General features: G+C 29.9%; 3 protein-coding genes across 6 annotated transcripts; 2 read left to right on the plus strand and 1 right to left on the minus strand.

The window, feature by feature from the left end:
* Positions 1–6,296: 6,296 nt before the first annotated feature.
* LOC119686997 (rab3 GTPase-activating protein catalytic subunit) lies at positions 6,297–16,440 on the minus strand. Its single transcript, XM_038101132.1, has 6 exons — positions 15,113–16,440; positions 14,853–15,016; positions 7,398–7,798; positions 7,160–7,291; positions 6,990–7,093; positions 6,297–6,935 (listed from the first exon to the last, which is right to left on the minus strand). Exons 1-6 carry the CDS (start codon positions 16,364–16,366, stop codon positions 6,351–6,353), a joined length of 2,640 nt encoding a protein of 879 aa, XP_037957060.1. The 5' UTR covers positions 16,367–16,440; the 3' UTR covers positions 6,297–6,350.
* On the plus strand, positions 8,008–13,305 carry LOC119686996. Of its 2 annotated transcripts, XM_038101130.1 has the most exons (8): positions 8,008–8,455; positions 8,516–9,466; positions 9,530–9,871; positions 9,934–10,583; positions 10,642–10,777; positions 11,171–11,295; positions 11,438–11,719; positions 12,475–13,305. In XM_038101130.1, the coding sequence occupies exons 1-8, from the start codon at positions 8,303–8,305 to the stop codon at positions 12,602–12,604; spliced, it is 2,769 nt and encodes a 922-aa protein (XP_037957058.1). In that variant the 5' UTR covers positions 8,008–8,302; the 3' UTR covers positions 12,605–13,305. The 2 variants fall into 2 exon arrangements, with proteins under 2 accessions (XP_037957058.1, XP_037957059.1); XM_038101131.1 differs by lacking the exon at positions 11,438–11,719.
* A 1,319-nt stretch (positions 16,441–17,759) lies between the features above and the next one.
* Positions 17,760–23,349, plus strand: LOC119687847 (chorion transcription factor Cf2). Of its 3 annotated transcripts, XR_005253271.1 has the most exons (5): positions 17,760–17,953; positions 18,063–19,200; positions 19,290–19,468; positions 22,526–22,875; positions 22,949–23,348. XR_005253271.1 is itself a non-coding variant. In XM_038102361.1 (4 exons), exons 2-4 carry the CDS (start codon positions 18,143–18,145, stop codon positions 22,699–22,701), a joined length of 1,413 nt encoding a protein of 470 aa, XP_037958289.1. In that variant the 5' UTR covers positions 17,760–17,953; positions 18,063–18,142; the 3' UTR covers positions 22,702–23,349. The 3 variants fall into 3 exon arrangements, 2 of the variants coding, with proteins under 2 accessions (XP_037958289.1, XP_037958290.1); XM_038102361.1 differs by having other exon boundaries at positions 22,526–23,349; XM_038102362.1 differs by having other exon boundaries at positions 19,290–19,384; positions 22,526–23,349.
* The last annotated feature ends 1,831 nt before the right edge of the window (positions 23,350–25,180 follow it).

The raw sequence follows: 25,180 nt of genomic DNA on the forward strand, positions 1-25,180 counted from the left end.
TTTGTTGAATGCAAGATACCTCAACTGTTGCAATATAAAAACCATTTGAGTCGAACTCAATATTTATGTTGAAGTTTTCTTATTTGAAAAAAAAGAATCACTACATATTCAAATTCCATTACTGATATTGTTTGTAATTAGAATAGAAATCTATGCAAATGGGCTATAGATTCTGTACAGCAGTGTAACATAGTATGAGGGGAATGGGATGGCAAACTCTTTAAATAACTATAATTTTCAAAATTTTTATGAATATAAATGAAATGAGGTTAACTCTTCACTTAGAAACCCCCGACACTAATCATTAGTTAATTTTATTTATTCAATTGTTTTAGAAAATAGGTTCCCATCAAAAGATAAGTGTCAAAATTACATGATATTAATTTGCTTAAACATTGATTTTATAAAACCCCCTATAAAAACCCCTAAATCCAATAACGTTTTAAAAACTGTCATAGGATCTCTATTCGGCTGAAATCAACTGTTTTTCGAGGGTTCATTAGTTAGAATGTAGCCATACCGCCATACAGCCATATATTCTTTTTCCTATAACAAACTCTTTCAAAGTTGGTTATAACAGTTAGTTTCTTTATAAGTTATCTACGTGATTATTTTGGGGACTATCAAAAAAGTCAACGAAATCATTTTCAATTATCATAAATTGAAGTTTATAAAGGTACTTGATAGGTTTGAGCTAACAAAAATAGTGCAAATATTAATTTCGACCTTCAAATGAAGAGTTATGAAGAATAACGCACCAAACAAACGTAAACAGCGAAATAAGAAGAAAGGAGTATGGTTGGATTGGACACACACTAGGGTTATCACTGTTGTTTTTCAAAACTTTATTGGAATATTGTCAAAGTTTTTTTGTTCGTCCTTTACTTTTATCTTATTTAAGTATTGTTAAAATTCAGATTTGTGCAAGAATACAAAAGGGGATTGGCGTTTACAAAAATGAACACAATATGGAGGTCCAGCTTTTACAGGTTAACCACGATAGTTAACATTTTCAAAGCATATGTTTCATCCGTAGAGAGCGAATATAAACGACATCAACATAAATATTCACAAAAGAAAGTTTGGCTGATTTGGTTACACCTTACGGAAGCCGTCGTGTGAACTTTGTTTTCAAGCCCTTACGTATAATCCGTAATACAACAACCACACACCTTAGTAGATTATACATCAATATTATTGAGAAATTTGTTGATAGCGTATGCCTAATATAGAGGCAGCTTGGAATCATGTGATGCCAAGCAAGGCTTAATAATAAAAAAAATAAAATAATAACTAAGGTTTTGCCCCTGTTCTTGAGGAAATGTGCTGCAATCGCCTTCCTTACGAACAATAAAAGTATTGCAGAAGTTGTTAACATTATTTGGTAATCGGTTATAAATGAATCGATATTAATTCTTATTGCATAGCTATATGTATTTTGCTCTCTTGCTTTGTTCGCAATATTTTCGTGCGAATGGTGCAGACCGTTTTCGGACCCCATTATAATGAGCATAGATCTGTATAATATTGTATTTTCGCCTTTAAGAGTCTACTTCTTGGAAAGAGGTTGGTACTAATGTTTGCAAAACAACTTGAATATTTTTCATGTCTTTAATGTAGTTTCGATTGAAAAACACTGCTCTAGATCATTATTTTTTACTGCACTTGCTATGTTTAAGAACAAAGTTTAGTTTATTTTGTACAAACAAGATTGGTGACATCTATCAATACCATCGATAAATTCAGAGGTAAATAATCATCCTGAATAGAATATATCATCCTGATTATACATTTCTGATGCATAATCACTTTTTTCTTTCAAGGAGTTGTCATTGCCATTCCTATATGGTCAGCTAAAAATTCAATTAATTAAAATAATAAAAAAAAGACTACTTTTCGAAAACGTCTTTATAAAAGTATAAGTAAACTTGAAAATATACTCCTATATATGATATTATCATTTCCATTATATTTCATTATATCGTTATGATTTTATAATCTATATCACCTTTGGAGATATTATCTCAATATACCGCAATAATACCGATAAAATATCTTTCTGTGTATATAAATATATAATTGTTGACAGTACAGTTCTGAGCTTTTGGGCAATCGAAACATATCCATCGGACTCGACAATTTCCATGATTTTATCGACATTTTCGACAATTGGCCTTCCAGTGCGTGGTGCGTCTTTGACATCGAAATTGCCGGAAAGGCTGTTACTGTATCAGGACCATAAACACTATTCACTGTAAAATATGGTGTATTTTCCCTTTTTTAGTATTCATCTTTGACGCGCATTCAAACAAAACTTAAAAGCTATTTAAGAAGGAAATCCCATCTTTTTAACGCCACCTAGCCTAACTCGATCGGATTTATACAACGCGGGATACAGATAACTAAAGCCATCTATTGAAAAATAATGGATTTCTTTTTACTACACCTAATACCTATACATCTCTTTTATATATTTCCTGATAAGTCATGCACCACAAGTAAGCTGAATGCCCATTGTTGTACTATGATGGTTAATGCCATAGAAATAAATCATTTTATTAAAAAATACTTAAAAATATTAAATTTAAATAGTTATTAAATGATATCATAATATAAAATATGATATCAGAAAAAACTGGTAAGGTGTTTGCTTCACCTATGATATTTCCATTGAATCTTCATTGTCTACACAACACATCACTTGTTTTGAGTCTTAGTTTGCTCTTCCGGTTATTATAATATTATTCCTATATTAACACACTTGCCAATTACCAAGCCATGAGTCAACAAATGTAAATGATTTAAATGATATTGACCAACAACTCCGGTCCTTGCTTTCTTAAGTAATAGCGAACTGTATTCGAATAAGCGCAGAGATGCTGAAATGTCCAAATACTTAAATGGCAAATTAGGTTTCATTAAATCATCTCGTCGTTTTGTTTACTTCATCGCTGATCATTCATAGCTCATCGCCGTTTGCGGCACAATTAACTCTGAAAAATGTCGTGGAAAGCATAAATGATTAAAAATAAATATGTTCGTATTTCATTTTTGTTATTTGATAACCATAACAAGTTTACTATTTTTAGTTATGCTCAACTATGTTCCTAAAACAGGTCTTATTGCGTTGTGGCTACAAAATATCTGTACATCTTCGAATATGCAGTTAATCGATTCTTCTGTGTATTCAATTTCGAAAATTCATTCAAGTTTATTTATATTTTGAGCTTTATTTGTTTTAATTTAAGCTACTTGCATTGCTTCTGACGATGGACCCCACGCTGACGCACCATAAATACACGTTATTATACTTAATCTGGCACAAGATGTTATATTTTAATAAAACTGTCTGTGCCCAAAAATAGAATAAATCTAGTACACATCTTAGTTTTAATGTTATAAACCACCTATATGAAAAAATGAATACATATAAAAAAACAAACATTTGTAATGGATAATAACGTAATTGATTTTAATTATGTACAATAGAAAAACCGACTGGGATTCATTTCGTGAATATGTATATTGATTTGGAATCTAGAGTAAACCTACCATTAAGAACCAATAACGATATAAATAGCGCAATCGTACATCTTAACGATGTTATTATAAAATCAGTGGAACTATCGACACCTTCAGAGGTTTATAGCCAGAAGAGGAGTAATACGACGTCACTTATTCATAAGCTCCTTAAAAAGAAACGAAAACTCCGTAAAAAATGGCAAACAACTAGATCAAGTCAAGACAAAACGATCCTCAACAAAGCTTTAAAAACGCTAAAAAAAGTTTAAGGGAAGCTGCAAATAATGCAATAATAAGCTATATTGTTACACTAACACCTACATCGGAAACCAACTATTCGTTATTGAAAACTACGAGAAAGCTAAAACATAAAGTCATGAATCAACCTCCACTAAGAAAAGAAAATGGAACATGGGCTAGATCAGATAGTGATAAGGCGAATCTTCTGGCCAATAACTTTGAAAAGGGTTTTACCAACACAACTAGTAAAAAAACAGCTACTACTAATAGCAGAAAACCATTTTACATCACAGTCAACAACACGATACGACTTGTAACTATTGTGGAATTAATAAAATTAATCAAAAACAATAAATCCAATGGAAAAGCGCCAGTTTATGATTTAGTAACAACTAAAATTCTTAACGAGCTACCAACAAATGCTATTAAATTTATTAAAAATATTTTTAACACTGCAATAAGGTTGAATTATTTTCCTAAAGTGTGGAAAGTCGCTATCATAACCGCTATACCTAAACCTGGGAAAAATGCTACTCCACCGACTTCTTATAGACCCATTAGCTTATTACCTAAACTTTTTGAAAAAATTATCTACGCTAGATTTGAACCAATACTAAAAGTAATTCGAGCCATACCAAACCACCAGTTTGGATTTCGGCGCAATCATTCAACAGCACAGCAAATTCATAGAGTGGTGAACAAAATCCTAACAGACTTAGACGAAGGTCGCTTTTGTGTTGGTATATTTCTCGATGTTGAAAAAGCCTTTGATAAAGTAAGGCACAAAGGACTTTTACACAAGATAAAAAAAATAAGTCATCACCTCATATCTTCTACGAACTCATTAAAAGTTATGTCACTGAACGATGCTTCTATGTTAGATACAAAAACGAGTATTCTACAATCAGAAATGTCCAAGCAGGTATCCCCCAAGGAAGCGTTTTGAGACCCGTATTGTATCTCCTCTATACTTCAGATATTCCTGAACCAACCAGTAAAAACTCAATGCTAGCAACGTTCGCAGATGACACAGTCCTGTTTACCTCACAAACAAGCATCGCAGAAGAAACTTCCAAAATGCAACAAACAAACAATATGACTAAAAAATGGTTTGATAATTGGGAAATAAAAATCAACGAAAACAAAACTTCACAAGTAATATTTACAACAAAAACAAAATGTGATTCAACACCTATCATCCTTAACAACAAACCCATTCAAGTAACCGAATCAGCAAAATATCTCGGTATGCATTTTGACTCTAAACTAACATGGAAACGTTATATTGTGAAAAAGCAGTTACAAATTAAAGAAAAACAAAGACATTTGTATTGGCTACTGAATAAAAAATCTAAACTAAGCTTAAATAATAAAATCCTACTCTATAAAATGATAATTAAATCAATATGTAATAAATATGGAATCAAATAAATAAAAAAAAAAATTATATATAGAATATTTGACTTGAGCAAAACCAAAATTGTGTTTATGACTGAAGACGACTGGATCTCTTCACTCTATCTCTATCTTCTATCTCTATCTTTTTACGACTGGAATTCAGATATACTAAAAAAAATAACCACGCTTAATATTTAAAATCGCGTTGTAAACAAAAGAAACTACCAAATATGGCATATATGTATATCGCCTCTATGCGGAATCTTATGACGGCGATATATCTTTATATGTCGTTATCTTTAGTAGCCAAAATTCTGAAGTCTCTGATATTAAATGAAATATCTTGTCACAAAGAAGCGTTCTAGGAACATACTATGGTGGAATAGGGAAACTGAACACTTTGCGCAAAAAAGCTCGTTAGCTCGTTAACAGAGCAAAGTCCAGCGGATATTGGGCATCATATAAATGTATTTTAACAGCTTACAATTAGAAATAAAGGAAATCAAAAAAATAATCATGGAATCTAAGACCAAAAATTATGGAGTTAAATAAGGCTAAGATGACCCTTAACAAGATTCATCGAATAGCCTATCTAAGCAGAAAGGAAGCAATGAGAACGTGCCCCCTCCCAAACTACCATTACCTACCCATATCCTAACCCATATACACGTATTTGTAATTCCCTTCATATTATCTGCTCTGTAGATATCCGCGGGTTACAACAATACGACATCAACAGAGCAAGAAAAATGTAAAGTTTAAAATACTGATGTAAAGGTGAGAATGTTGTGTGTAAAGAAAAGTGAGGATAATAATAGGTGCATGTAGGTGTATAAAGAAAAGAGCAGAAAAGGATTGAGCAGGATGAGGGAAGGAAAAGGGTGTTTCATGTAACGAACTTGGGTTAAAGCAAAGAAATCTTTTCACTTCATCGGGATAGAGTTACAAATCAATAGGAATAAAATTAGTATGTAAGTTAATGCATAAGCACATATGAGCGGGCGACGGCATAGGAAGTAAAGCTGTAGTTGGGCCATACAATAGAATCTAACGTTTTTATATGATGTCAGCGACATACAATTCTATTGGAATTTTTAAAAAATAAAGTTAAAATTTATTTTTTATTGCCAATAGTTGGCTATTTAATTTAGTTATTTAAAAAAATATAAACCTTTTTGTTATTTATTATTTTATATAAATGTCGTGCTCTCAGTGAAAGCTGCACATAATCGCATTTTTTCACCAGTAACAATAGCACGCAAATATTGTGGGCCAATTTCATCAGATTCTGCTGAATCGTTACTTCCTTTTGTACGCAACACATACTCCTTCCTTATTAATTTCGAGCTACCATCATTCAATTTAATATCATTCATTGCACTGCAACAGCCGTTTTTAAGTATTATTTGGAAAACCTCCTTTATTTTTTCTAAATCATTGTTGGGGCTATATTTATGCTCGAAGCATTTGTAATTAAAGAAATCAACTTCTAATGCGTTGAACTTATTTAAAATATCTTTTAAACAAGATGCGATGCAAGATTCGTTCTCTTCTCTTATTGTTTCCAGAGACAGCAATTCTAAGTCGTTTAATAATAGAAGCGTTTTCTCACTGAACATTTGTAAAACTCCAGATGTATTCAGTATGTCTTCCAATTGCAGTAAAGCCGAATGCAACAAAGGAATTATTGTTAAGTCAAGAATCTGTCTTATTTGTAAAGATTCCAGAAATTGCAGTACTTTCAATGCTTCACTTGTATCATCGAATAAACGTTTCTATGAATAAAATTTTATTAAAGAAATATTACAACAAAACCAGATATATATTACTTGTTTGCATGCAGGTACTGCTTGAGCTTCATTCCAAACTGTTAACCAAGTGTTTCCAGGTGTAACCATACGCGTACTTAATTCACCAACAGGTTCTCCAGACTCTGTTCATAAAATATTGACTTTTTATTTAATTGTTGTTTATTGGTGTTTAGGAAAATATTACAAACCGTTAGTTGTGTCAATCCAATCTCTTGGACTGTACCAACGTATGAAATCCTCCATTTCTGCGCTAGGATTTGCTGCCTTGAAGGCTTCCATATCAGATAATAAAGATGGACACATTATTTGTGTTTTTGTATCTAAAAAATAATTGTAATTTGTTTTTATATTTGTTATATGATTCATTTTTATTTTTATTTTTGTTTCAAATTGTTTAACATTAAACATTAGTATTAAGATACTAACCTGAATCGTGTTCTAATTTCAATAGCAATTCCGATTCGTTGTTTAATTGATCTTCTGTTTTTATCACAGGTTCTTGTGTTACTGGAATATACAAATACTCATCCTTATTTAATAATTTCAGATTACCTAAACGTTTCAATCTGCCCTCTGCTTTCGTTGATTGTTTACCTGTCTCCGACTTTATGCCATTATCAAAGTCTTCATTAACGCAATCATAGAATTCGTCATTTTCATTATCTTCATTGTCGTCATTATCCGATTCCACAACTTCCATTTCCGTGGTACTTTTATTCATCTCATTAGGGAAGTCTCTTTCTCTTCTTCGCTTTATACAAATATTTAACATTTGTAGTTTTTGATGCAACAAACAGGTGCGATGGTCAGGAAAACCTGATCCAACTCTGAAAGTAAACATTTTAAGATATCCGAAATTACAGAATTAACATATAAAACAGAAATAAGAGATGGAAGGATAACTAAAATATATATATATATTGTATTCACATTAACAAGTTACAGAGATACAAAAATTACATTAATATGTTAACCGCATTAAAATAAAAAATAAAAATTAAAAGTACAAATTTTCTTCGATTTGTAATCGTGAAACTTGATTTCATTTATCTGTTTATATATGTGGTTTTCTATTGAACTTTTACACACTTTATTTGAAAAATTTTTGTCCTAAGTCGAGCAGATACTCACTTATCTTTATGTGTTTTTTAGCGTTTGCAGTTTCTGTCCTATAACTATTATTCTTTAAATATAAAATAATGAAATCAATTACTTTTAATAAGATTATACGTAACATACCAGAAACAAGATTTATTAATTTAAAAATTCTATTTTCAGGTTAAATAGACTTTATATAGTATCACATATAGAATAACAATTTCAACAACAACATGAAAGGCGTATCTTTTTTGTTGATATCGCTCATAGTCATTTTTCGATCAGCATTCAGTCAATGTCCTTGGCAAAAGGATGTGGAAGAATTACAAACGTCCTGCATTTGTGCCTATAACTTGGGACGAGAATTATCTGTGCAATGTGATCAGGTATGTAAATCGATTATATCGAGAAATCACAACGTTAACATTTTATTTTCTCACTTACAGGTTAATTTTCTGCTACTACTCAATGCACTAAATAAGTTTGCCACACAACAACCTATAGACTTAATATATATAAATAATTCTACAGTTGGAGAACTAACAGACAACATTTTCGCCAATCTCAGTGTACACAATGTACAAATGTCAAGTTGCAAAATTAGAAAAATAACTAATGATGCATTTAAAGGCCAAGAAAATGCACTTAAAAATCTTAATCTTCAAGATAATCTTCTAACTGAGGTTCCAATAAATGCAATAAATGCGCTTTCGTTATTGAATTTGCTCGATTTGTCTAAAAACCGAATAACAATTATACCAAATGATGCATTTATAGGTTTGACAAAGCTTTCCACACTAAAACTGAATGACAATAACGTGACTTTATCGCCTAACGCTTTTCGTGGCTTGGAACAAAGCTTAAAGAACCTCAACTTAAAAGGCACACGACAGCGACGTGTACCCGATAGCATACGAGGTTTAAAGGGTTTGGCATTTTTAGATCTTTCACTAAACGGTATCAAAGAACTGCCTGGTCCTGGTGGAATACGTATTTTTGATGGTTTAGATTCACTAACAGCTTTAAATCTAGAACGAAATTTAATACAAAGTTTAGGCGAAACTGCTTTTGCTGGTGTTCGGAAAACATTGAGTTCGTTAAGTTTATTAAATAATCTTTTATCAGAGTTCCCGGTAGGAGCTGTACATTCACTAAAAGAATTACGAGTTTTGGACATAGGTTTTAATTTACTAACTACATTACCAGAAACAGCATTTCGTGGAAACCCAAGTATTACTTTGTTAGCTTTGGATGGTAATCCACTGACAACAGTCCCCGAAAAAGGTTTTCTACATCTTAACTCTACGTTGCGTGGTTTGTCTCTAGGTGGAAGGTCCTTACACTGTGACTGTAAGTTAAAGTGGGTAGCAAAATGGATACGCAATGTCGATTTACAAGTAAGTTAATGATTTTTAACATCACAACCAAATGACCAATTTCAAATCCGCTTATATTAAAAGGTAACATCACGAGAACGCAATCCTCAATTCTGTGGTTCTCCAAATCGATTTCGTGATCGAGGTTTTTATTCTATTGAACCTGAAGAGTTTACTTGCACAGACCCTACACCAGTCGAATTACCATTACCTGCACAACGACCAACAATAGCATCAGAACCAATTAAACCAAATACAATTTCTGCTGGTAATCATACTTCGCCATTAGAACCTGTCAACAACTCTGACACGCGTAATACTTCACTTACTAACTTACCTCCTATAACTGAAACCCGGCCTCCTGTGACTAAAATAGCACCAACAGTAGGCAAACCAACTATTAATACTCCAACAGTTCCAACAACAGTAAGTGGAAAAAATATTAATTGAAAATATAAAATTGCAAATTAAATGTATGAATATTTTAGACAAAATCTATCGAAGCTACTGCATCTACTATAGCCGGTGCTCCTTCTACAAGTTCCACACATCAAGTAAACAATTCTCGAACTTTGTTAAACTCATCTGCTACAATTGGTTCGACGGCAGTTGCAACTAGCTCTAATGTCAAGCATTTGCCAGGTTGGCGACAAGGCACATCAGCACCGAGTTTTGACACTGGAGCCTCCAATAAACAACAAAGACCACCTTTAGTCATAGGTTTTCCACCAGCTCGTGGTAATCGCGTCGACGATGCCATTGAAGTGGAAGTAACAAATGCATTTCGACAAGATAATTCAGTTATCATACATTGGGACTCAAATGTAGTTAATATATTAGGATTCCGCGTTGTTTACAGATTGTTTGGAGAAAAATCTTTTAAACAAGGTCCACCTTTAGAAGCTACTGAACGAGAATTTAAAATTAAAAATGTACCCGCTCAAGAATGCATAATTGTTTGCGTGATATCGTTGGAGGAGTTGCACGTTACACCCGAGACAGTACCCTATCAGCAATGTCGGGAGGTGCGTACGGAGTCATCTCAAACCTCAAATATGGACAAAATAACAATTGCTGCAAGTGCTGGTATTTGTGGAACGATTATAGTAGCAGTCATAGTATTTATTGCAGCAAGCAGGTAACCCCTAAATTAAAGAGTATTTTTATTCATAAAATCTAATGAATAATGTACCTAGACGGTCCCAAAAACTACAAACAACACAACAGAAAAGCGCTTTGCCTATTGCACGTTTACCGGTGAACTGCTGTGGACCAGCGAGCTCACCTGGACCACTGGGTTCAATTGCAACTTTGTCAGCCTTTAACAATAAGGTATTAGTTAAATAAAAAAATATATAAAACTTCTTTTTTAGTCTTGAAGGATATTAAAGCACATGGTGTTCTTTCACAAGATATATGTGTAACCAAATATAATCAATTTTAAAACTCTAGACTTGATAGAATTTGTTCAAAGAAGCCAAGTAACAAAGCTCCATTAATTTAACGAGAGCAACCTGTTTATTAAAGTTATATCACCTTTGAAAAGTCTTGTAGCACTATGTATGTGTTGTTTGTTAGAGTTTGTTAGGACAGACTATAACAAAAACAACAACAATATTAAATCTTAACAATTTTGTTTTTTGATTTTATATGAGAACAAGTATAGGATTTTTAAAAAACAACCACTATAAACCAACTAAATTTTATTTTTTGTTCACAATAAAGGAATGGGATCAAGTTTCAGCATACAGTGGAAGATCTATACCAAGACCACGTATCTACTCCACAGATAATCAAGATGATATGCGTAGTCACATTTCCGGAATGCCTGTTAAAGTCGGTAAACCCCGGTAAGTGCAAATACAAAATTTTTTTACAAACTCTAGATGAGACATTAAATATGAAATAGCAAATATTCTTCATAGTTTCCATTTTACATTAGTTTTTGATCTCATTATAAATCACATTCTCATTGAAAAAAAAAATAAACAGTTCCATTGCTGATGGTCAATCACAACATAGCTTCTCAAATAATTCACATCGCGGTTATTTGGGCTCAGCATTTCCATCAAATTTAGTTAATTATCGTCCTGAGTTACGGCAATCCCGTCAATCATTAGCAGCAGCTTCTGAAAGAATGTCAAGAGCATCTTACGCTGGTTCAATTCACGGTCCAACAAGCATAGCTTCAAGTACTCGACGTTCACGGCCACGTTCCAGATCTCGTGAAAACCTAAACATTACACATATACATAATCACCGTCCGGGCAGTAGGTAAGTTTAAAAGCCTAATATCATTTTATGATTCAATCATTAAATCAGTAGGTTCAAAGTTCAAAGTTCAAATGCCTAATATAGTTTAATGATTCATATCGACATACATTATTGCAAGTCTATCACCAATAAACTCCACACGTTCTCTACAAGATTCATTAAGTATATATAGAATTTAAGTTGTACAACAAACAAAGTCCAAGCTTTCATAACAACAAGGTCTATTAAGTACACATAGAACACAAGCGTTTCTTTAATAAAATTCAAACTTTCCTAACAACAAGATCCTTCAATTATTGCATTAACTATGAAACTCATACTATACAATGCATCACAATGAACATCTTATAACGCGTAAAAAGTTATAAATAAATAAAATATTATTTGCATATATCATCTTCTGCTTTTTCACATAAATGTCAACAGTTTTTATCTATTTTGTACAGTACTGACTTGACATTGTTAGAGAGAGGATTTTTGTCCGTATGTCCGTCAGACGGATGGTTTCAAGGAAATTATAAAACTACCGATAATAAACATATATTAGTGACATGTAACTCAATAACATTTTATTTCAGCTACAAATCGAAAACGCGACCATAATTGCAACTACTTTATCATATTGCATTGTACTTTGGAGTTCACAAATTTATTGGTTTAATTAGAAGAATATCCTTTTTATTGCATTTCCTATCTTTTCCTAAAATGTGAAGAATATACCGTACATATAACACTTGTATTTGTTTAAATTGCAGATATTCCACAGCCGGATCTACGCATACATTAAATAATTACTGCGACACATCTGACAATTGGACCGATCACGATATGGAAATTTATATGGCTCGAAATCCAACAACTCGAAATGGATTAGTGCCCTTATGAGAATATGACTTTACATTCTGTAATCATTTCAATTTTATATTACATTATTAATGGGACCATACAAAAATTAAAAAAACAAAAGTGTACATAATTTCTGATTGTATCTATAATAGTCTACAATTAGTTTAATACTTTATAACTTTTTAGTCTGGGAAAACTTCCATGCTTGCTTACTTATTAAATGTGAAGCATTTCGAATAAAAACTAAATGTTAATAATATTGTTAACAATTTATAGTTTTATAAAACCAATTGTTTTCCTCTAAATCCAGTCATTTATTCTCAATCAATTTAAATTAAATAATATTGGTTTAATTAACTTTTAATACTCAAAACTTTTATCTTCTAATATGTAGATGAAGTGAAATGTCTACTTTTAAACATTGTGTTGAGGTTGGCACTTTGCAAGACGCGTTGCAGTACTCAGGATATTAAAAAACATATTATTAACAAAAGTGAGAAGAAAATAATAAAAATATTTAATAATAACAGCTTTAATTATTTGTAATTTAAAAAAAATAAATATATTCATATCTTCGACGCACTCAAAGTGACCCAAATAACGACATCTACATTTTTATTTTTCATGGCAATAGGATACTAAAAAGTGTAAAATTATGAATAGTGCCGGAAAAGCAGTGTTCCTCTATTAGGAAAATGTAGTATTTAATTTTCAACATATTTTCTAAAAAAAAAAACAAATCTTATATACCATTTAATATTTATATTTTGAATTTTTTTTTTTTTGTAAATTTTAACTATTATATCAACATTGCCTGCACTATCCAAATATATTTTTTTAAAGCAACACTTTTCTATTACTCATATAAGTTAACTGCAATCTGTATAAAATATATAAAATGATTAAGTCGGACAAAAATATTCTCTAAATAGTAGAGTAAGTCGCTCTACTAGTTAAAAACTATAATGAAAATGTTCAGAAATTTTTCATACATAGGGTGCTTTATATATTTCTTTACATTAACTCTCTATGTAAGATTTTTTAGGATAATTTAATTAGACACACAATTAATCAAATTTTTTATGATAAACAATAAATTATATTATACAAGACATGTTGTTTATATACATAAAACAAAATTACTTGAAATGCTATTTAATCAATGTAAAATAATTATATATATATATATATATATATATATATATATATATTATACATTTCTATACAAATAAGCTATATAATAAATACGACTAAATTAATGATAATATTTAAGTACATGTTATTATATACACTAAGTTATGCTAAGGTCATACATATATAAACGATATTGTTGATTAAGGTGTTAAAACATCGAATATAAATAATTGTATAAGAATAACTTTGTTTAAATAAAAAAAGAATAAAATTGTATAAAACACTAAAAAGTCTCTATATTTTCTAAACTGAATAAACAAATTTTAGCAATTTTATAATTTCGTTAATATTTGTTTTTTTTATAATGGTTTTTATCTATTTCATATCCGGCTACATGTCAATTTTTGTTAAAATTAAAATTCAACACCCCAGTTATAAATATATAACATTAACTATTTAAAGAACAGCTTTAAAATAAAAATAGGAAACTACAAAAATAACTTTCAATTCGTGGAACTTGTGCTTCCAAATAAAGCTGTAGTTAATAAAGTTATTTTAATTTAAAAAGCATGGTAAGTGCTTTGGGTAGTGTCACTTACAAATAAAGTGACAAAAAACTTGAAACTTGAGCATTGAAAATTTGTGACTGCACAAACTTGTGGAAAAACACGATTAATCTCATCGTTTCTAATTTGACAGGCACGAGTTCTAAGTCTTACGCTTGCAGTCCAACATATTATATACGGACGAAAAATTAATTAAATAAAAATTCGAATATTTCCTAAAATCACTGACGATAAGTACTTGGCAAAACTCGAAACAGCGTTGTATGGTCAGCCAAATTTTAATAAATTAATAAAATTTTTGTTGTTGCTTCTTTATTACTGTATGAACCCTTCCAGTTTCCTTTCGTCATAAAACGCGTCACATTCGACAAAAAAAAATAACATTAATTATTTTTATGTAAACTTATATGGCAAACTACTAAATCAAAATATATATAATATATAGTCAAAATATATATAATATGTAATCAAAATATATATTATATTATAAAATTGTGTCTTAAGCAAACGAAATCAAAACAAAATATATAATCAAAATAATGAAATATTCTGTATTAATATTACAAATTGATATTATTACAACTTACCCAGGTATATCCAAATAATTATCCCAGAAATTTCGCAAATTTCTTGTAAATGCAACCCACAATTGAGCCATGCCATTAACACCACCAAGATGAGAATTACAAGTTGCCAATAAACAACTCAGGCGGTATACAAGAGAATCTGGAACTGCTGACTTAAGACGCATCTGTGTGATAAATATATATATATGTATGTATATGTATATATATAATACAATTGATAATGTTACGGTATGCATATATAAACATAACTTCTTAGTTACCTTGTTATTCTTTGCACTCGAATATGGAAATAAATGTTCAGGAAATAAATAGAGTACCATTTGATGCAATTCGTTTTCATGAATAGGACCAGGTAGTTTTTTCGTGTACGATTGTGAGGTTTTCATATATTCAAAAGTCTTACGAGTCTGATTACTATCAGTATTATTAAAAAAGTTTTGTCCAATAATAGATTCCAATGTTTGTGTTACAGAACTTAAGTTCGTATAATCATTTAAACAACTTGACATGTATGAAGTAGCTCGTGCTTTTGAATAAAATATTCGCTTCGGTGCCTTTGATTCCGTAAAATCAGAGTGATATGGTGAATCAATAATAATGTTATCAGATATATTAAGCCAAATACAAACAATAAATTGTTCTGTTTCGGAACTACGAAAATATCCATAAGGTAGCGCAATGAAGTTGCATGTTGTAAGTTTTTTTATGTTTGAAGCCAAGTCCTCACTGTCACTTTTTGTTGTTGAATGTGCAAACGGTGGAATGTGCATTGGAATAAGAATTTTTACGTCTGCTAAAGCATATGTCATTCTAACAGCGACAGATATATTTTGTAAAAAGTTTTTTGGAAGTTTTTCTTTAAATAATTTTGAAATGCCCGTTAAATAACAATATTCAGCAGGAGCTTTATCGATTGCAATAACATTGAAATTTGTACGTAAAGTTTGTGATATGCCAGTACCAATAAAATAATTCCATTTTGGATTATAAACATGTACAAAAATCGGAACTAGAGCACCACTTTCAACTGCAACAACATTTGCTGAGCTTAAGAAATTAAATTCTGCCATGTTAAAAACATACGGAGAACTTTGAGTATGTGGACAGATTACAACGAAGCTCCGTAGTCCATAGAAACGTGCTAAGGTATGACACTCGTCCATATGCTCATTCAATGCAGAGTCAAAGGTATTTCTCGTCGACAGGAGATCATTATGGTATGTAGGTTTAGCGTTTTTCTTATTAAAGCTGGCATAATCTTTAATTTCTTCTCTATTCACATTTGCAGAATAATAACTAATAGTTATTTTTTTATTATCTATTTCGAGTTTTTCGCTTTGTGTAGTCCATTGACATTGAAAAAGTTCATTTTGTTGCATTTCTGTTTCAGATTGCTCATATGACAGTTCCCATCTCTGAAATAGCTCACCAAGTTGTGCGTTAAAAACTTCCCAATCAGATTCTGTACTAAAGTCTTCATGGTAAAACCTATCTTCATCAATTTCTTCAGCCATTATTATTACGTTGTAGTGGATCACCAAAATATTTTGATGACAACTTGGATTCGTTTATATTAAGCAGTGTTGCCAGGTGATTGTTATATTGAAATCGATGTGAGTATTAAGCTTTAACTAATAAATGTTTATATAAAGATTTTTATGTTTTATGTACTAACATTAATTTTGCACTAAAATATGATTGATATCCATATAATTCATAAAACAAAATTTGTAATATTAAGAATTCATTGCAGTAAGATCGGTATATTAAGAATACATATATAGGACGTGTGCGAGTTAGGCTAAGTTGCGTTCTAAATGATGGAAATTCTAAGTAGTGCCGATAATATAGTGATGTGTCGATACCTATTGATAAATGGCTATATGTGTGCAGTGCAAAAATCCCAAGAAAAGTCCTATTTGGTTTAGCATCAACTTAGCCTAACTCACATACGTCCTTAGTATTAAACTTTATAACTTAAATCATACAAAGTAAATATGTATGCATTCAAATATAATATTTATTATATTATGCTTATTTTAAAAATAAGATATGAAACAACAACACTGTTGGCTTATTTAGTCCAACATGTTTGAAATCGCTTAACTAATAAGCAACCCAAATCGCATGGTTGTCAAGACTACAATTTCGTCTATTGTGAATGATTTTTGGGAATATGTACAAAATTATTTGACAAATAATACTTAATTCTTTTTAATTTATTATATTTTTCTGTTAACATTAAAAAAAGTCTGAAAATACAAATTTTATTGATAATCGTGTAAAAAATAAAATTTTTTACACATAATTGCAAAGAAACTTTAACTTTAAATTTTATTACATGTTTTGCATATATAAGCCTCACAAAGTGTCCAATTCTTCCAGAGATGTCATTACAAGTAGTGTTTCTTCTATGTTGTTTTTTTTTTTGCCGTGTGTGAGTTCGAGTAAATTGATGGTAAATTGCAGGACATAGTAAATTATGTCGGTCTGTCAGCGAATGTTGATATTTACCAGAATTTCGAGTACGGTAAATTAGATAAAAATTTGATAAATTAGGTGTTACCATTGTGAAAATTTTATAAGATGTTTAAGAAATAAATTTGAAAACTTTTAACAAAAGTAATAAATAAGTGCAATAAATAAATTAATAGATATTTACGTAAGTGCAGTGCAGAAAACTTCTAGGAAATTATAATTTACTTTACATCAATTCACTCGAACTCGCACACAGCCATAATACACCTGCACCATTGAAACAAATCAAAAAAAAAAACCTGCCAATAATATTGTATATAATTGGCAACGCTATTGTTAGTCCCATGCTGAAATGACGGCACAAATGTCACAATATATATAAAAAATTACAAAAAAATGCTATTGCATTTTCAATAGACATTTATATATCATACAAATTTTTTAACATATGTATCTCGTCAAGTTGTTTTAAAACACAAACAATAAGTCAATCTCAAAATCATGAGTGTGTTTTGCGTGCACTGTTTTTAAAAAAATAAATAATATAAATGCCCAATATTTTGCGGGAGGTGAGAAAATCGCTTCTTTGATGTATAGATCTAAATTTTCAATTTGGATATAAGGTGAGTTACCTACAGAAAAATGACAAAGTAGTTGCAATTTTACAAAATATAAGAAGTTAAGCATATATAATTAATACTGACTTCCATTCTTACTTCAATCAAATTACAGTGCTGCTAATTTAGCTCTTACCCCGATTGATATTCCTCATTGCTCAGTTTAATAAAACTGTGTGGAATATTACTCATAATATGCTTAAATCATCGTCAAATACACAAGAATTGCGATTACCCCGCACTGAACATAATGGATCCGCATTATTATCAAATTTGGATACTCTCAAGACATCTTTTTTACCAGACCTAAGTAACAACATGGAAACAAATAACATTATAAGTACGTCCACGCAATTTTGCCCAATGTGCGCACAACATGTAGAACGTCAACATGCTGCTGAACATATACAGCAGTGTCATGGAATAATAACAGGCAATAGTGGAATTATAATGCCTCCTAATCTACAAAATGTTGAAGCAAATAGTTCAAAAATAGATTATACCTGTCATAGTTGCGATGAAAAGTTTTTAACAGCACAAGAATTTGATGAGCATAATAGAATTGTTCACCAAGCAACAACATTTGTAGCACGTTGTCTAGCGTGTGGTATGTATGGAGTTTCTACAATCAGTCCTCAGGAAAACGACGAATATAAATGCCTGCATTGCAGTTCAATTTGCAACGCTGCAAGTTTGGGCATTGCACAAAATGCATATATTGGGCAACAAACAGAAAGACAAAATGCAAACGAAGTGCCATCAATACAAACTGTAGATATAAACTCTTTATCTAGAACCGAAGCACAACGCCATCAAGCACAAACTTTACTTCAGCAACAAGATCCATTACATATTCCAATTCAACAACCTCAATTGCAACAGCAACAACATCAGCAGGAGCGAAAATCTGATGAAAGGCAAGAAGAAATACAACGTAAAGTTCCACCACTTACCGTGAAACTTAATAAAAACAATGGAATTGGCGATCCTTATCCTCATGTAGTTGTAAAGCAAGAGCCTGTAAGCGTTAGTGATAACGGCAGTGATGGTGCTTCAACTTCTATACCTGTATTTACTATTCAGCAGCCTGCAAATATCGGGTCTCCAACAAACACATCTGCTATAATTGGTGATGGTCTCACTACAGTTGTATCAGGAAATAAAGTGCGCCACAAGTGCGCTGATTGTCCGAAAACATTTAAAACTCCAGGAACACTTGCTATGCATCGCAAGGTGCACACTGGCGAGGCAGAGTAAACAAATTTTTATTTATTTCATTATTATTAGTAATTAATATTTTAAATGGAGTAAATCTGTGTTTTTTTTCTTAATTTTTGCACAGCGTTACGCCTAAAGAACGTCCTTTTACGTGCTCATATTGCGGCAAGTCTTTCACACAATCGAACACCCTTAAACAGCATACGCGCATTCATACAGGTGAGAAACCTTTTAGATGTGGCTATTGTGGCAGGGCGTTCACTGTTAAGGACTACCTGAACAAACATTTAACAACTCACACGGGTGAGAGATTTTTTTGCAAAATCAAATTCAGCTAAAATTCAGTCAATTCCACAAATCCACTTATATCAAATAAATTACAATTATTATATATATTGCTATATATAGATGAATTTATATGTAGTAATATATACATATATATTTATATATTATTTAAACGCTTAATAATTTAATTGGGCGAATTTCAAATATTAATCAAATTTTCACTTATAAATTGAACTCATAATTCTCTCATCTCATTGACATTGACTTCATTCAATTCAGGAGAGTCTTTTATTGAATGTTCCATCAATATTATTTAACAAATGTAATCATTCTGAGTTGACAATAAGACAGTAAGAATATCGGCTATGAACTTAGTCCAAGCTAATTTCATTTATAAACAATTTTCGTTTGCTTGAAAAGTTATACATTTTTACGTTCCAAATTTAAGTATTTACTAATTTAATTTAATGTTTTCTTTTTAGAGTGTGTTTGTTATATTAGACAATATGTCTAAAAATGTAGCTTATATAGCATTTTAAAAATTTCGATAAAAACTTTTGAAAGTATTTATTGAATTAATTTAGATAGTTCAGGGTCCAAGTAATATACAGAAATGCATTGTGCAAAGATGAAACTATTTTATTATTAAAAGATAAATTATATGATAAATTCAAGGTTGTTATATTTATGAAGTTAGATTAAATAAACCGACGAGCTCATATCAAATTAATCGTCATAAAATGTGTCTTTTAAGGCCAATAATTTAATTTTTAAGTTGCTTGTTTTTTTTTTGTTATATTTGTGATGCTTTAACAATTGAGTAAATTAGTCTAATAACTTTAACTCATAGGACCAATTATTAATTTCAAATATGTTATTGTATATTATATTAATTCATAACAAAAGAAGCATAACTATTAGAAGAATAATTATATATTAGAATAATTATATTTGTGATAAAAGACAAATAAATCTTTTCAGTATTTTTCAGTATAGAGCTACCAGATTTTAACTGTTTCAATAAGAATTAGGCCATTTGCATAAAACCTTTAAAAAATATGTGCTCTCTTTTTGAGCTTCAGTAATATATTAAAATTATTGAAATATTAATTGTTCAATCAATCAACCATTTGCAGTACTAATTGAAATGCATTAATTAAAATATCCATTACATATCTAAAACATTCATTATTGAATTTTATAGTTGCCTTTGCATATAACAGCAATATTTCTTGCAGGTACCACATAAGGAAAAATATTTAATTAATATATATAGAATCTGCTGACAAGGTTCTATAACCAAAAAAGTTATTGTTGCATTTATTCTTTATCGTCAAGACTACTATTTTCAGTTAGAACAGTTTTTTGGTCTTCCCATCACACAAAGTACAATAGTTTAAGTATCATTTAATGATTTTTAGGGCAACATTTGCTATTTTAACTATTTGCATTATAATTGCGATAAAGTTATTATTGTTATCTTATATTCTTTATGAAATTACTTTGGTTTATCCTTGTATATGACTAAATAAAAGAACTTAAGTTGATAGAATCCACCTAACAAAAAGCCTCCAAAAAGAAGAAAAAAACTCTCTTAAAACGACTATTAAATAAGGCACATTATACCCTAAGAAATGTGCGTGTTAAAAGTGCTTTTAAAATGTTCCTGCATAGAATTGTAGGAGTGCTTCAGGTTATATTTGCGAGTTTAGAGAAATTAAAATAATTTATTTTAATTTTTGCAAATCTTTTATTATCTTTATTATACAAAAGTAAAAGTTAATTTTAAATAAAGTAATCTTAACTTTAACATTTTTAACATTTTTTTATTTTGTAGAAAACAATTGTGTTTTAATATAAGTAATATAAGTTAATACTATTATTATTCAATAATAGGCTATGAATGCACTTCGACCAAAAAGCGCACTTAAAACAATTCTAGAATATTTAAAAACCTCGAAATTGCGGTGAGCTAAATTTTACCTATTTGATGTGGGACCAAGATCCCGCTTCCTAGGTAGTCAAGTCTTTGTCCTGTCACCGTTGGCAACTTATATTAATATAATATATTATTTCTTTTGTATGAAATGCAAAACATATTAACATTTTTACACTATCAGCTTTCATGAATTTTCCTAATACAATGTAAGTTACTTCCGAAAACAATTTGTGTGTTGTGTGTATGGCCAATTATTTATGCTAACTATCAATAACATATGTTTCGTAACCAATGCAACTTCGAGATCCTAGAACACTTCCAAAAACAAATCAAAGCCAAATGGTTGGCTGAAAAGTTATTCAATACTTACACTTACACATATATAGTTGATAGATCAGCTGTTATTGTAGTTGTATCCTATCAAGCAGATAACATAAATAGGGTTAGGCCACTATGTAAAAGAGGGGGAAGAATAGAATCTAATGGATAAGATGTTTGCAGAATGTGGAGTATTAAAAAGAGGAATAGTGCAATCAATGAGCCAGGTGTAAAAATCTCTTCGTTTTAATGTGGTGAAACCACTGATGGGTTCAATCATTTTAGTTTCAAATTTTTAGTACAAATTAATCATTAGTTATAAATGATTAATTAATACTTATAATTATTTTCGACCTAATCAAAGTTAATACCACCTTGATTACTTGAGAATTTTGATTTTGTAATATTAAAAAACTTATTTTACATTTCGGTATGACTGAGTAGCATATACCAATCCTTTCTGTATATGAAGACATAAGTCTTACAATAAATGTAACATGTTTCATTCAAAGATCTAAAAATACCCTAGTCTCAAATATAATAAACAACTCGTGTTTGTGAATGTTTAATATATATAACAGGTTTAGTCTTTCCTTGACTTGGCTCGGTATTACGTTCTATATTTTTTTTTTACTTTCAATGTTCTCTCATTACATATTGCTGTATGTATACAAAATATATTTGTACATGTATATATATAGCACCTTAAGGAAAATGCTTAATTTGTGTAAAGTTGCATAATTAAATTTATATAATTTATGCAATATTAAGCCTTTTCGCTAAGTAATTGAAATATTATACATTACTTTATTTTACAGGGGAGAAACCATATCATTGTGGTTATTGCGAGAAGTCATTCAGTGTGAAAGATTATCTCACGAAACATATTCGGACGCACACTGGGGAGAAGCCATATACTTGTCCGTATTGTGATAAACGTTTTACTCAACGCAGCGCTTTAACAGTTCATACCACGAAGCTGCATCCGCTCTAGGAAAGACCAGAACGAAGAATGCATATAAATTCATAACATAAATTCACATCCTAAAATAATTATGCATTAAAAGCTTTTAAATGAAAAAGGAAAATATAGAGAGATGAGAGAGCAACGCTGTTTTTGTATAATAACTACTGCGTCAGTTGAATTATTTTCCTCTTTTCTAACTTAGTAAGTAAATAGAAAAATTAAGAAATAAACTATCTGTAACAGTGATATCCTCAATGTTATGTATAATTTTAAGCTCTGTTAAATAATTGTTGATCGTTGGTGACTTAGTCAACAGAAACACAAAGTAATCGATATTCTCAAGAACAGAAAAAGTCATCTGATTTTAAAACATGAGAAGAGTTAAAATCTCCTGTGCATTTTAAAAGAAAAAACTAGAACTCGTCAATATGATCTTTCTCAAGTTTGCGTTAGTAATCTTTACACTATATAGAGATTAAGGAGTGAAAGTTGTAATGAAATTTGAAGATTTTGGTTATAGACTTTATAAAAGTATTGGAAAGAAAAAGAAAAAAATCATAATTTACAAGATTAATCAGACATTGAAAATAATCATCACTACAAAGCCCAAGCCTATGAAGTGGGCTTTGTTTATTGTTTTATATATTTCTTAATATGTTTTATTTATTTTTTAATCTGTTTTACTTTATTTTTATATTATGATTTATTTTATTTCTTGATTTTGTTCTAATTTAATTTTATTTTAATTTTTTGTGATTCCTTAAAATTAAACTAAAAGTGTTAAGTTTTTTGTTCCTAAAACGTTTGTTATTTTAATTAAATTAAAATATAAGAAATGTACATTTTTGTCAATTTCGATATTATATTTCGCATATAATTTTTATATATACCAAAAATAGCAAACAATAGATATAAATAACCCTACTTAATTAATTTTTTGTCATTTGCCAAGCAAATTAATATTTGACAGCAAAGATTCAACTTAAATATAAAGCACCGAAATAACATTAATCATTACATTTAAAAATTTTCGTAGAATTCAGGTATAAACATTTTCAATGTTAAAAATGTTAAATATATACAATTGTCATTAGGAAGTTTATCCTTAACGTTTGACTGGCGATACATAAATAATCTTTGTGCTAAAGTTCAGATGAAATGTACCCTATATTTTAATTTGCCTATCTATAACCATTTTGGATCAAAATTGATAAAAACTAGCAAGTCTTGAGAAATATATGGTATATGTTTTATATTTGGCGATAATAATCAAGTGCAATAATGTATGTATGTGCAACACATCTTTTATTTGTTTTATAATATAAAAATTTTATATACATGTATGTAATAAATATAATGCAATTATTTCATTAGTATTTGCATTTAAAAACAAATTCAATTATATAAAAAAATCTGTAAAAATTGAGGATTTACTGATGCAATTTTGATATTATTGTATGTAAATATATATTTGTACGTATTAGATCAATAATTTATTTTCTCATTTATATAAATACTATATATAATATAAATTCATTTATTTTATATATATTGTTAAAATTAAGTTTTATCGTTTATGTGACGCAGTTGTTTGTAATTCGTTAAAATTTTTTTGTCAAAAATGTAAGTTAAATGCTTGTTTTATTAAATAAAATCTTTTTAATAGAGCAGGATCTCTATTGAAATATAACAGTTTTATTATAACAAAAATGAATTTGACTATTTTAAAATAAAACATATGTAACTATGTATTTTAAAATAAAAACACTTCAATTATAAAAATTTTTATTCATATTTTTAATGAAGCACTAAACTTAAATCATTTTATTGCATATAAGGAACCAAATAATTTATATGTATTAAAGAACAAAGAAGAATACATTAAATATAAATTACAATAAAATTTGACAAATCGCACAACTAATATTTATACATGTATAAACAAAGATTAGCTCAATAATATGAAAGATGGAAAGGTTAAATTAAAGCAATTGAATCTTTTTAATAAATTATAAACTACAAAAATAGTAGTGGAATATTTATGTATAAATAACTAGTAAATACTATTGTCGAGTGTTTCAATATGTAGACAAATAGTTCCAATGCATTTACTCCTCCGTTTATTGAGACACATGTAGGAGCCCAGCTTTTTGACTCGAAGAATCGCCTTGGTCGTCTGAAAAATTGGGTAAGTCTGGGAAATACACTCAACCGCACGTGTTGTCGTTTTTTTAGCTGTCAAGTGGTAAACATCATTAAGTATCAATGAAAGTGGACTTTGTCTCTCCTTGCACAGCGTTTGTTTACATTTGACAAGCTACAAAAGAGAACTAAAGTTTGATGGGATTAAATAAATAAGAAGCAAAAGAAATGATTCTATCTATAAGAGATACATTCAAACAATATTCAAAGCACCATTGCTTTTAGGATGATTTGAATTAAATATTTATGGAGTCCAAATCATTATAACATTTTCCACACAAGTGTTACTACCATAGAGTAAGCT

This window comes from Teleopsis dalmanni, chromosome X, assembly GCF_002237135.1.
Source record: "Teleopsis dalmanni isolate 2A chromosome X, ASM223713v2, whole genome shotgun sequence".
Classification (NCBI taxonomy): Eukaryota; Metazoa; Arthropoda; class Insecta; order Diptera; family Diopsidae; genus Teleopsis; species Teleopsis dalmanni.